At 41.8% G+C, this 12,944-nt stretch overlaps 1 protein-coding gene across 2 annotated transcripts; it reads right to left on the bottom strand.

Moving 5' to 3' along the window:
- Window positions 1-1,137: 1,137 nt before the first annotated feature.
- Window positions 1,138-11,576, bottom strand: ralbp1 (ralA binding protein 1). Of its 2 annotated transcripts, none has more exons than XM_005924598.3 (10): window positions 11,457-11,576; window positions 9,209-9,511; window positions 6,668-7,099; window positions 6,224-6,573; window positions 5,555-5,716; window positions 4,663-4,794; window positions 4,224-4,334; window positions 4,022-4,143; window positions 3,043-3,163; window positions 1,138-2,870 (listed from the first exon to the last, which is right to left on the bottom strand). In XM_005924598.3, exons 2-10 carry the CDS (start codon window positions 9,456-9,458, stop codon window positions 2,568-2,570), a joined length of 1,983 nt encoding a protein of 660 aa, XP_005924660.1. In that variant the 5' UTR covers window positions 9,459-9,511; window positions 11,457-11,576; the 3' UTR covers window positions 1,138-2,567. The 2 variants fall into 2 exon arrangements, with proteins under 2 accessions (XP_005924660.1, XP_042077954.1); XM_042222020.1 differs by lacking the exon at window positions 11,457-11,576 and adding an exon at window positions 10,126-11,441.
- Between the last annotated feature and the right edge of the window lie 1,368 nt (window positions 11,577-12,944).

Here is a 12,944-nt window from a genome sequence, read left to right as displayed (position 1 = left end):
GGCTACAATTTACATGCGCTCACCAGTAATTGATGATTAATGCAAAAACATTCTGTTCTGGTGGGTCTTGATTTCTGCTCCAATATATGGATGGCAGGGTCAGTATCTGCTGTAAACAGCATGAAAGCATGGATCCATCCCCCACCTTCTATCAACAATTTAAGCTGCTGCTGTTGTAATAATGAGGGGAATCTTTTCTTGGCACACGCTGGGTGAAGAGAGCATCTTTGTAACCACAACCTAACTGAGTATTGTTGCTGACATGTTCATATCCTTATAGACATCCCTTTTTTTAATCTCTTTTTTTGTTCACTGTGCTCAGATGTCTCCAAATATCTCAAAAGTCACCAGATCACTATTTCATAGAGCACCTTTCAGATGTGGTGGAACAGGAGACTCAGCCAACCACTCAACAGTAATTGTGTGATGCTGTCATTATCTTTATAATAATAATAATAATACATTTTATTTAAAAATAGCGCCTTTCAAAGCACCCAAGGACACTGTACAACAGATAAAAACACAGAATGGTTAGATTTTTCCAGCACCTTGTTCAATCTGTGCCATGAAGACATAAGAATTAAGCCAAATCTAAAGGAACAAAAATGTTACAACCTTGTAATAACAAGTTGTACCTAATAAAATGCCCAGTGAAGGTATGTATAGCTCTATGGTTAATATTAATTGTATATCTATAGAGCCAACATTTCCTGAAATGCAGTAAACTATGTAAATCTACTCTTTTAAATTACAACCATTGCTTCCTTTCAAGAGAAAATGGTCATCTTGTTATGTGAATTCAAGTCAAGCTTTAATTTTGAAAAGACAGTTCCTAACATCCGTTGTTCTCTTAGTTTTTTTAGTCCTACTTGACAAGCCTAGTTTCCAAATCGGAAACCAGTTAAAGCCCTGACCAAAAAAAAGAAAAAGAAAAAAAAAGCTGGGTGGCTCCACTATCTCTTGAGTAATTTGTTTTCAGAGTCAAAGTCCAGCTTTCTATTCTCTCAGAGATGCTCAGGTTTGTATTTAGGCAGATACTGTGTAATGGAAAATGAGAAGTACTAAATATGGAATACATGTCCAGCCAGACATAGTCGAGTGAAAAGGTAAACTTGAGGAAAAGAGACAGTGAGATAATTATTTTAGACTGACACTTTATTCTTCACAGCATTACTGTCTGTAACAATCAGCTACAAAAGCTCAGAACAATATGAAAATAACCTCACGAGAAGCTTCTGAGCCTGTTCTAGTTTCATGGAATCGGGAGTCCAGATGAGATTGCATGGATTTGCCTGTGACCAAAGCAGGGCAGTCGCACTCGCGTAACTCCATACAGGTTATTAATGGTAAAAAAAGAAAAGAAAACAACAACAAGAAGACAAAACACGAAGAGCTGAAAATACAGTATGTTTGCAATTTTACAATAATATACAGAAAAAGTAAATCAGGACACATCTCTGCCTTAAATATTATCGAACAATGACGTTACATTGCAGCAGACACGGATCAGCTGTGAAATGAAAGGATTGAAGAAAACCTCCACACATGAAGAGTACAAAACAAAGCGTCTCCACCCATATAGGAAGCAAAAAATAAATCATCAGCACAGACTTGTTACATCCTTATTAAACTGGACAAATATGATCTCCCGCTCTTCCTCGTTAGTGCAGCGCAGGCAAAGGTAACTGAGAAGACGACTGCACTACGGAGCAAAGTGTGGCCTCCAGCTGTTTGTCTGCGTTTTGCAGCGATGAACACACATTTGTTATTTGGCTGTTCGTGTTTTCATCCACCGGTTAGTTGCGAGGTGCAACACTTCTCTGTATGAATCTGCCGTTCAAAAAAAGAAAACGAACCAGAGACTCTACAATATATTTATTTGTATATTTATATATTACTAAAAAGCTGCAACTTAAAATTAATGTACTTCTTGAATAGTCATCTGTGTACTTCAGAATACTACTTAAATATAGAATATATAGATAGACCGATCATAAATTCTTCATCATTCAAAAAGCTTTTGTTATCAGTGGTTCTCTGGGGCATCCTCAAGTTATGGCACAGTGGTCTCTATCCAAAAGAAAAAGTCAAATTTCCATCAAGGTAAGGGACGAATCTGAGCGACAGGGACTGATGACATTTGTGGTCTAGTGATCGCTTCCTGACTTGCTCACCAGTGAGAAATAATCTACAATCTACCCTCTCTTACTCTCATTGCCTTCATTTCCCCTTCCTTCCTCCTTCATACAGGCTTGGCACGGCATATTTGAAAACATGGTCCCTGCTAGTCTCTTACAGTGGTAGTCAGTTGTCCGCTACACCAGCTAAACCTAGCATTTGTTTGTTTTTTTCAGGGTGGTTTTTTTGCATGAGGATGTGAAAAAGAAGGTTAGGACACCGAAGACGATATAAAAGGTTTTTCCTTGTCTGCCACTTGGTGGACACGGTCACTAATGAGCTCTGCAATGTGAAATCTCCAGCAGGATAGCGAGCAACGCTGCAGGACAACTGGCCCACGGTAGAGACGAACACCAGCACAGACGACCATCAAAAGCATCACAGAGGTCTCACATGTTGGTGTCTCTCTTGTCTTTGTTTGGTGAAGGCTTTGATGGATCCTTAGCCGCCTTTCCGTTGGTGGTGGCAGCAGCTGCATCGGCGGTAGGAGCCACGGCAGCAACGGAGCGCTTGGTTTGCTCATCGCTGCGGGCCTCCGGGCTCGGCTGTGTGGGTGGAGCCTGCTCGGCTGGCGGCTGGGCGGTCAACTCCTGCTGTAGCTTGTGGCTCTGCAGGAGGCGAAGCTGAACGCGGAGCTCCAAGATGGCCTCCTGCTCCTCGTGGATGGCCTGGTTCAGGTGAGTGTTTTTGTTCTTCAGGGCAACAAAGTACACATTCAGAGTTAGATCCTGTAAAACTCCAGCCAATACTTTCACTATTACCAGAAACAAAAGCATGCTGAGCTTCTGGAATACGAATAACCACAATTTTGTCAAACACCACAGGACCACCGCAACAGGTAGTGGAGGCTGGATGCTTTCTCACCTCTAGTTCCTCGTTTTGCTTCTGCAGATCTTCCAGTATCATCTGCAGCTCTTCCTCATCCTCGCTCTCACTTTCGCTGTCTGATGAATACTCCTCTGTCTCGCTGCGACCCTGCTGCCGACTGCGGAGGAACACAATGCTGGCTTACTGCTAGGATCTAATGTCGTGTTTTACTTCATGGTCCCATAAACTTGTCCGACCACGTACACTGTCTTAAAGCAACTTAAAGCAAGACTTAAAGCGGCTGCCGAATGTTGACTGGTTCACAGGTGAGCTGGAATAGAGCAGGGAGGGATACTGGAGTTCACTGGGAATGGGAAAAAAACTTCAAAGATCAAAATACAGAGTATTAAAAGCACAGGCAGTGGCTGCAGTGGACACTTTTCATTGCTTTTAACACTCTGTTTCACTTCAGCTCTTTGTGTGTTATCACTTTGCTCTCCTCTGTGACTGGCTGATGGACCAACAACAGCACAAGCAAGAGTGGCCCATAGACCCAAGTAGCCCATACACCTGTTGGGCCACATACTTGTATAATGCCTCTATCTGGCAACAGAGCTCACTCCAGGCAGACGGACAATCCCTGGACTTGAGTGGACAGCGAATGCACCATTTCTGCTCGACCATAAAACCAGAGGGAAAACATCATGTTTTTCTCTCAAACAGGCTCAAATGTCATCAGGGGTATTGCTGCTAATGAGGAGACATTCACAGGGGTTCACACAATGCAATGGTACCAGAGTGTTGTCCTGAAAACAGCCCAATATGGTCCTTCACGCACAAATCAAAGGACACAACAAGACATCCACTGAGGGATCTGAAATCAGCAGTCACACTGAAAATGATCTAAAGATCCGCAAGAAAATGTACCTGACTGGGACATTGACCACTTTTACATCAGGTATAGGTTATAAATTTTACACTTCCAACACTGGAACTCTTTGTTCACACCTCATATTTAATCACTGTCCTCTTTTACCTCTGTATGTCTGCAATCTCTGCCCGCAGCCTCTCGATTTCCTCCTTCTCAGTAGCAATCTGTCTACGCAGCACCTGCTCAAGAGAGATCAGCTCCTCCTGCTCCGTCAGGATCTCATTCTCCTGATTATCGAGAGAACGAGAAGACGTTTAAAGGTTTTCTTGGCAAGCTTTTGATCGGTGTATTTTTATGAATTACTCACCTGTGCTAAAAGGAGGTTGATGACTTCCTCTTCATTCTCAGTCATCTCCTCCTTAGAAACGTCTTCCTTTGACAGGCTTGCTATCTCCTGGGCTATTTTACTCTCGCACTCCTAAAGCCCCACGGAGAGCAGACACATACAGCACAGTTAGAAAGTAGTTCTAGTTGAAATAACAAGACAATGCTTTAATCTTGGTCGATTCATCTGCATTTGCCTTTTTGTTGTTACTGTGTAGGGCCACATTATAGTTTATTAAGGACTCCCAGCTCAATTTAATACAGACTAAAGAAACAATCTTACTGCTGTTTCCTACCTTAGTGAAGGTTATAATTTCTATACATCTCAGAAGAGGTGGAAATTCAAACCCTCACTGGTATTACTGGGTATACGAACAGCTATTGTATCCAGAGAAACATAAATACTGACATAGACAGATTACCTGACGTTTGGCCTCCCTCAGTTTGCGTTTCAGTGCGGTCAGGATTCTCTGAACCTCCCAGAGCCGCTCCTCTTTGGACAAGTCCTTCACCCCTGCCTGCAGGTCCCGGTGCAGGCAGTTCAGGAGGAACTCCTACACACAAATACCTTCATAAATATTGGCTGAAATTTACTTAATGACAACAATCAGCTCAAGACAAGTAGAGGAGCCAAGCACATTTAATAAAGTAGTCAATATGAGAATAAAAAAAGTCAAAGTATTAAGTAGCAAAATAAACCATATAATCTTTTTAAAAAGGGCAGTCTGAGATTCACACATAACCACTTATAAATGACAAATAAAGTTAGTTGCCGTGGATAATTAACATGATTTGAGCATCATAGGACAAAAAAATCTACAATAACTTTTCAGTATATTCTAAGTTAGGTGATCTAGGAGGGATTTAGATGTGTGAGCCTCCTCTGGGATGTTTTATTGTTTTGGAAATCCAGGCCACGAAGGAACATTTTGTAATGTTAAAGAAACAGCTTCAGCCGAGAGACTGGGGTTCAAATCGACAGACTAAACCATCTGAAGCTGACGTGTTTTCTGGCATTTTCTTTTATATACAGGTGATTTCTGGCACACTGAGAAACAAACCCAAGATAAAGATGTGTACTGCTGACAAGACACTTTAATATAAATAGAAAAGGCCTTAAAGCTGCATTACTATGTTGTAACATTTTAAAACCTGCTTTAAGGGAAAATCATCATCTGCTTATATTAAAAAAAATAATTTCCTTTTGCAGCAGATATTAAGATATGAAGCAAAAGAAGAAACTTTTTTTTTTTTAAACTCATTTGTTCAAACACTAAAATAGGCAGTCATTAGTTGCCACAGGACCGAACCCACCTGCCGTCTGATCTCCTCTTTGATGCTCTCCTGGGTCTCGGGCAGAGCCGGCATCGTCGCCATGTTGGACCAGCGGAGTGGCCGCACCACTGGCTTCAAGACTACATCCCCAAACAGCTCCTTCACGTGGGTGAAGAACATGTAAAGGACACGATTCCCAATCTGGAAAGGAGGCACACGGATCACCAGAGGGAAACGAGCACAAAGCTGAATTGTATCTGCACCAGTTCCTCCACAATACAAATTCCTGCATGTTTATTTAGCCTGATTAAACTGGCCCTGGACTGTGCTCATTAAGTGGGAGAAGTATTTATTTAACAGAGTTGTGGCAGCTGCTTGCTGCTGGTTCAGAATAAGTGGAGCACCAACAGAGATGTCCCCTATGGGAATAAATTAGCTTCACTAAACTGGGCCAGGGTTTCAGAGATGAACTGACTCTTTGATCCAATAAAATTTCACTGGTTTGTTGCTAGGGGGAGGGTTGTTTTTTTTTTTTTTAGCTATATCTGAGCCTGAGCCAAAGCGCCACATTATTATTTGATGTTTAGTTTGCCTGTTGCTGGAAAATTGATGTTCTCTGCCCCAACTCATGATCTTCTTGCATATTTCTTCCCTTTCCCATGTAACGGTGCATTTGCATTTTCACTGATTGATCTCCTTCCCACTGACCTGTATGGTGGGGTTAAGGACGATGGAGATATTCTGAATATTCATCTTCGTCTCTGCCTCCCTGGCAATGACGTGGTCCATGTGTGTGACGAGCCAGGACAGAAGCAGTCGGCTCTCCAGCGGCACTTCGGTCAGCAGCCTCTGAAACTCCGTCACCTTTTCGGCCTCGACCTGCCGACCGCAAGCATCCTCGAACCACTGGGCCAAGTCTCGACCGAGTATGTTTTCGGGCAGCTCGCGGAGGTACTGCTTCAGCAGGCTGGCGACCGTGTGAGGGTCATACTCCTCCAGGCATGGGCACTCCTCTCGGTCATACGCAGCTTTCAGTTCATCTACTTTGGACTTCATACCTGAAAGAAAAAAAAGAGCCAATGTGAGTAATCAGAGACGTTGTTTAAAAAAAAAAAGAAAAAAGGAAGAAGGTAGAATCAAAATGTTTGATACCTGAAACCCGGTAGATGCCCTCACACTTCATCCCATAATTTTCAATGTAGTCCACACACTCTCTAAAGATGGCTGGTAGCTGGATGCCATCATACAGAGCTGTCCTCTTGATAGCTTCAGCCAGCGGGGCTCCAAAGATGGGCCTGAAGGTGGGGGTCTCCACTGGGACCGGTTCTGCCTCTGTGGCTGGTTTCTTCTTCTTCTTCTTCTCCTTCCACTGTTTCACCACATCTGCAGCTGTCAGGTCCTTTGACTTCTTATCCTTGGCTTTGTCCTCTTTGGGACCCTTCTCTTTCACCTTAAAATCCTTTTCTTTCTTCTTGGAGAAGCTCGGCTTCTTGAACACGTGGATTCCCTTGGAGCGCTTCATTTTGGACGGGCTCTCTGCTTCGTCTGCCGAGCTGTCCTCCTGGAAGGCGGCGTATCCTTCCGCTGTGAAAGTAAATAAAGAGTAGAAGAGGCAGAAATCAGGTTAGATCTGAAGGGAGTAGCACCTCTGTTTTCTAATCTCCGTCCTATAACCGAACTATGATAGCAGCGAAACAGAAACAGGAAGAGAAACGGGTGAGAGAGAGAAGATAGCAGAGGAGGGGGAGAATGAGGACTAGGAAAAGAGGTCAGCCACTGATTTAGCATAGCTCCCACTGCACCTTACAACGCTCCTCTCCAGAACAGCTCACTCTAAGCTTTTTTTAAAGTGATAGCGAGGGGCCCCTTGTCACTTTCAACCTCCTAATTTTATCTACGCTGGGTTTCCCCAAGAATGGGCTCTGCGTATCACACCGCTGCCTGAGACACACCTTCACTGGGTTCAGTGGGTGTGTGCTGAATCTGTCCATCTCTTCCTCTCTCCCACCATATCCTGGTGTAGGAGCTAAATCCAGGCATGGAAAAATCATGATACAAAGTGGACGACGGTGAAAAACATCCCCAGCAGAGGAACATTTCACACCACTGCAGCCATCAGGATGGAAACGTGGGAGTAGCTCGCCTCATTAGTACTGATGTGACCTTCAGCTCCCTCGGTAGCTCCCAGTTGTTAAAATACAAGGTTTGAAATATTCTAAATTTTTCTCCTTGTTGACGAATAACACAGCCATGTGCCGCCCTCCAAAACATATGTTAAAAAAAAATGTTGGAATGTTTTTGAAAATGTAATCTAATCTTTGGCTCAATTAAACTAGATTATAGGGTTTGTAGTGATTTCTATTATGTAAAACCTGTCCTGCTGCGCCTGTGAGAACAACATCTGACAGCTTTTTATTACCAGACTTCATTTCCTGGTTGTTTGGAAATGGTTGCAAAGCTATAAAATCGTGCTTATTTCATAAACCAGCCCAAGTCTGATTATAAATGTGTGTCCTGTTGTGTTCTACTGTTGTCAGTATTTTCTGTTTATCTCACTGTGTTAACCTCTTGGTCTCAATTCAATTTTATTTATATGTTGCCAATCACCTCAAGGCACTTTATAATGTAAGGCAGAAACCCCACAATAATACAGATAACTCAAACAACCTCCTTTAAGCAAGAACTTGGCAAAAGTGGGAAGAAAAAACTCCCTTTTAACAGGAAGAAACCTGCAGCAGAACCAGGCTCAGGGAGGGGTGGGGCCATCTGCCAATACCATTTGCAGGTGAGGAGGAGACAGAACAAAAAAAGAAAAACACTGCGGAATAGAGCAGGCGATAATAAGAACTAATCATTAAAGGGAAAGTGGTGTATAAACACAAAGTAAGTGAAAAAAAGGTCTTGTGAAGTATTTTGAGAGATGGGTGTCGCAGTTTAGCACCCACTATAAAAGCACCTTTTTCTTTCAACTGTACAGTGTACTCTGTTGGTTGCCATAATACTACAATGCAATTAGAATTAAGGTGCTACTACAGTTTATTGCATGATAACTCAAGCACAAGCAAACACAGCGATAGTGGTGATAACACAATCTATACTGCAGAGTTGGATATACTCAGTAAACTCTGGCCACCCTGCTTGGCTACCGTTACATGGAAACACGAGGCCTTTTATGTAAACTCTGGACAACATCAGAGTTTACGTCTAATCAGAACTCGATACTGTCTGAAGTTGCCTTTTCCCACATAGCACACAGCAGGAGACGATAAGAGGGAAGTTCTCACTACTGGAGTTTAGATTAGAATGTCCTCAGTGTACACACTCACTCTCTTTGAAGTCAGCAAACAATTAAGTTCTTTGTTCCCAAGACTGGACTTCAGTCACACTTTGTGTTAGGGAGCTAAAGTTTAGATGTTAGATCTAACATTTGGGTTCTCATGTGCACGTTTTTTCAGGTAATGCCTGGAAAAGTAAAAGGTTTTAGAAGAACCAGATTATCATATTTCCACATCCAAGAAAACTGTTTGTTTTTTTTCCCTACACAGGTATACATATTTAGATCACCTGGTGCTAAAAAACTTTTTCAAAGTGCTATTTTCAGAGTCAAAAATAAGCCTGCAATCTCAAATAGTTCACTTGTGCTATACTGTCCTTCCCTCCCTCAATCCATGTTTCCCAAAAAAAGCATCTTACTCCTTTTCTCCTTCTTCTTGAACTTGTTCTTTTTCTTGCTGTGCTCTTTGTCATCGTCGGAGACGTAGGCGTCGGGAGGCTCGTGGTGATGTCCATCGTGAGGCGGCGATGGTTCCCCGGTGCGGTACAGCCCGGGGAATTTGGTGGGGCTGATTTCCTCAGAGCTCGGGGTGCGGGCCACGCCCCCGGGGTGCTCGGCCCTGCGCTGCTCTGCGGGGCTGCTACTGGGGGGCAGGAAGCACTCGGTCATGGCTGCTTTGGCCTAATCACTCCTCTGATTCACACGTCACCCCTCCATCACACCTGCAGTGGGCAGAAGTACAAAATTCTGACTCAAACCAGTGTTTCAACTCATTGTTCAAAAAATTTTTCTACAAAAACATCAGTAATTGTGCACCTTTTCAGCCATATAATCAGACTAGAGCACTTAGCTCATTTGTTAATGTTTTTGTTTAATCTCAGGACCAGTGACTTAGATATATCCTGTGGATACCGTATGCTGTCTTTTACAACCTGTTCGGTATAACAGAGCTTAATTTTCTATGTTAGAGCACACTGCAACGATAGAAATATGCTTTCACAGCAAGGCAGATAAACTCAAAACAGAATCCAATCATTGTCAGAGAAGTATGTCTATCTCCAAAATGAAATCTTCATTTTAAGATCAAGTTGCTAAAGCGAACAACATAGTTATAACACAATTTACCGCTTAAAGTTAAACATGTTTAACATAAGACTTTGCAGACAGATGAGAGAATGTATGTAAAATAATCACGATCTGTAGCTGATCTTTAGATGTTAAGGTAGCAGAACAGTAAAACAAGCTGGAACTCTTTCCTGTGTTGTCTTCCTTTGTTTCTAAACAGTACGATGATAATCCCTAAAAAAATGCAACTGCACCAGTAATGTCCACCCACCAGATGGGGCTTCTGTCATTCAAACAATCCCGCATCCAACATGTCAATCCAGACAGCTGGAGTAGGAAAAAAACCAAACGATCACCTCACCAGTCAGAGACACAGTGACTTATCTGAAGCTCATCATCTCACATTACTGTAAATCATGTGATGGGCTGTATACAGACAGCTACCTGACACAGCCCAATGGCTGTCCGCACTGTGGACGGTAAACAGAAAAAGGAAGTGCTGAGTACTTCCACATGTTTAAGGAAGTGAGTTAAATTACATGACTGCACCTATTGATTCTAAGGTTTTGTAGGCTGAACATCATGATTATTATAGTTAACTAAAACTAGATGTGAAAAAGAAATATGTTAGGTAACTGGGATATAAAATAAGAAATGAAACCTTAATCTTAAACCAGTCATGAGTATCTATAAAAGGAGATAAAAGAAAATAAGTGCACACAGGAAATGTCAAGGTTTGTTTTTTTTCCTAATTTAGTCAATTCTGAAGAAACATGAGGAGGCTTCAGCGCAAGTGTTTGGGGTTTTTTTAAGACTGTGATGTTTAGATGATTCATCAGTGTTGTGTTGGTCTTATCAGAGCTACTTACAAATACCCATCATATTACATATATAAAAGACTAAGACTGAAACAAATAAAAGCTACACATAGTTCAACAGTAAAGACCAAGCTGAAGCTGGCAAACCCACTCTGGAAGCTAGTCTACAACTAACCTGGTCTGACAAAATGATCGTTTGAAGACAGACAACTGATGAAAAATATACAGGTATGAAAACTATGTTTAACATCTCCTAGATGATGGACATCAATACATAACAGAAATTTATTTAGGGTGCAATGAATTCACGTTTTTCAAGAAAATAAGCAGCCACATGTTCCTTTAAAGTATCCTAAATTAACTCTGGTTGCAAACAGATTATTCAAGCCTGACTCTCTTTTAATCTTTCTTCGCTTTGGGCAAATTAAATCACCATTTTCTGCTGGGTTCCTTAAAAATGACGTTAGAACAGCTGGCTACTTATTATCTGCTCATTTGTTTAAATGGCAAGGTTCGTTTCTGTATCTTCGATGAATTTACAATCAAACTGTCACAGAGAGCTGCCCTCCTGTGAACGTAGGGCCCCATATGCTAACGACAGTTCAGCTAGCTGCCATCCTGCTAAGCTAGCTGGTTAGCCAGCCTATCAGTAGCGATAAAAACCGAAGATCCGTCCAAACAAAAACCAACATCTGATACACAGTTAGCTACAGATGGTAAACTATATTTGCTAACCGCTGCATTATGTTTAATCAGGCAAAACACAAAAGGCGAGAAACTTTACCAAGTACTATCCCGTTCCGTTTATTTCACAGTATAGCTTCCGGCTGCCTGTATACCAAATAAACCCATCTGCGCTTGCGCTCAAGCACAAGTGCGTGTCGGGAAATGGAGTTAAACGCAAATAGAATCGTGTTTAACTCAAGTGAAAGAAATAGTGAAACATCTGTGAGGGGAAAACAGGAGAAATATAACTGAGAAATATCATAGTCCTCTTCTTCTTGTTTCATGTGTTCCCTTCATGTTACCCCATCCATAGCATCCGCCTCTATCACACCAAACCTTTGTCTTCAAACTGCTCAACCTGAGCAGTCTCTCAGATATACTGATTTCTAATCTTGTCCATCCTGGTCACTGTCAGTGAAAATCTTTTTATCAAATCCACGGTCTCCAAACCATACACCATATGAGAACCCGCTAGAATCGTGTACACTTTTGCTGCTTAAACCCATCTACCTTCACTGTTATACCTGTCTGCCTCTCATTCACGCACATTATTCTTCTCTCAAGAGCATACCTCCACCTCTCCAGGCTCTCTTCCACCTGCTCCCTACTCTCACTACAGATCACAATGCCATCTGCAAAAATAGTCCACAGAGACTTCTGCCTGACAATCACCCCTGCAAACACAAATGGCCACAGAGCTGATTCCTGATGTATCTGAAATGCTTGTTGCAGACCTCATTATTGTCTGGCTCCACATACATGCCCTGTATTGCCCTGACATACTCACATTATTAGCATATGTTTGCCTCTATAAGCTTACAATGGCTCATTCTTCTGTCATTAGGTAGAACTGAAACTTACATCAATGCACAAAAAAAAAGATAACCACAAGTACACACATACATATATATGCCTTGACTAACACATATTTTCCTCAGCAAGTTTGTTGTTACTGTAACTTCCAAAGAGCAGTCACAGCCTTCGTCTCGGTCACAGGTTATTTTAAAGCATCTCTTCTTTTTCCTTAATCTTCCATCTGCCTTTGCTTTTCCTGAATGTAGCACAGAACCTATTCCAGCGGTTCACACACTGCTGTGCTACAGTTATGTCCATAGGTGTTTGGACAATGACACATTTGTTTGCATTTTTTAAACAAGGGTGCAGGCATAATCTGGCCATGAAACTGCTAATTAATTACTGTTGAGTGTCGGAAAAGGATTAGAGTGCGTGCAAAAATTCCTAAATGTTTATTGCAAAACTTTTTTTTTTCAATCCCCTGAATTACAGATTAAAGTAATAATTTATAAAAGAAACAATTTATATTCATTAAGACTGCAAACCAGTCATGGAAACCATAAACTCACCATAAAAGCATTTACTCATTTCTTGTATCAAGTCAGAAGTCACACCATTTTCATAGACTTCAATATAAGGATTAATGCAATTTTAAGGCATGTCTGCCAACATCCAGAAGCTACTTCAGTTTTTATATATAGTCTGTTTGCAACACTCTGGCAAAGTAGGTGGTAAAAATACACCTAGTAGT

This window comes from Haplochromis burtoni, unplaced genomic scaffold (assembly GCF_018398535.1).
Source record: "Haplochromis burtoni strain Fernald_Lab_line unplaced genomic scaffold, NCSU_Asbu1 Contig_78, whole genome shotgun sequence".
Classification (NCBI taxonomy): domain Eukaryota; kingdom Metazoa; phylum Chordata; class Actinopteri; order Cichliformes; family Cichlidae; genus Haplochromis; species Haplochromis burtoni.
Note: the sequence above shows the minus strand (reverse complement) of the source record. Positions and strands in the feature narration are given on the sequence as shown.

Excerpts from the sequence above, each read along its gene's own strand:
- ralbp1 (XM_005924598.3), bottom strand. The coding sequence starts at position 9,458 with ATGACCGAGTGCTTCCTGCCCCCCAGTAGCAGCCCCGCAGAGCAGCGC. Across the intron at positions 4,795-5,554 it reads AAGAGGAGATCAGACGGCAG|GAGTTCCTCCTGAACTGCCT; the intron begins GTGGGTTCGGTC and ends ATTTGTGTGTAG. Across the intron at positions 4,335-4,662 it reads TGAGGGAGGCCAAACGTCAG|GAGTGCGAGAGTAAAATAGC; the intron begins GTAATCTGTCTA and ends GTGGGGCTTTAG.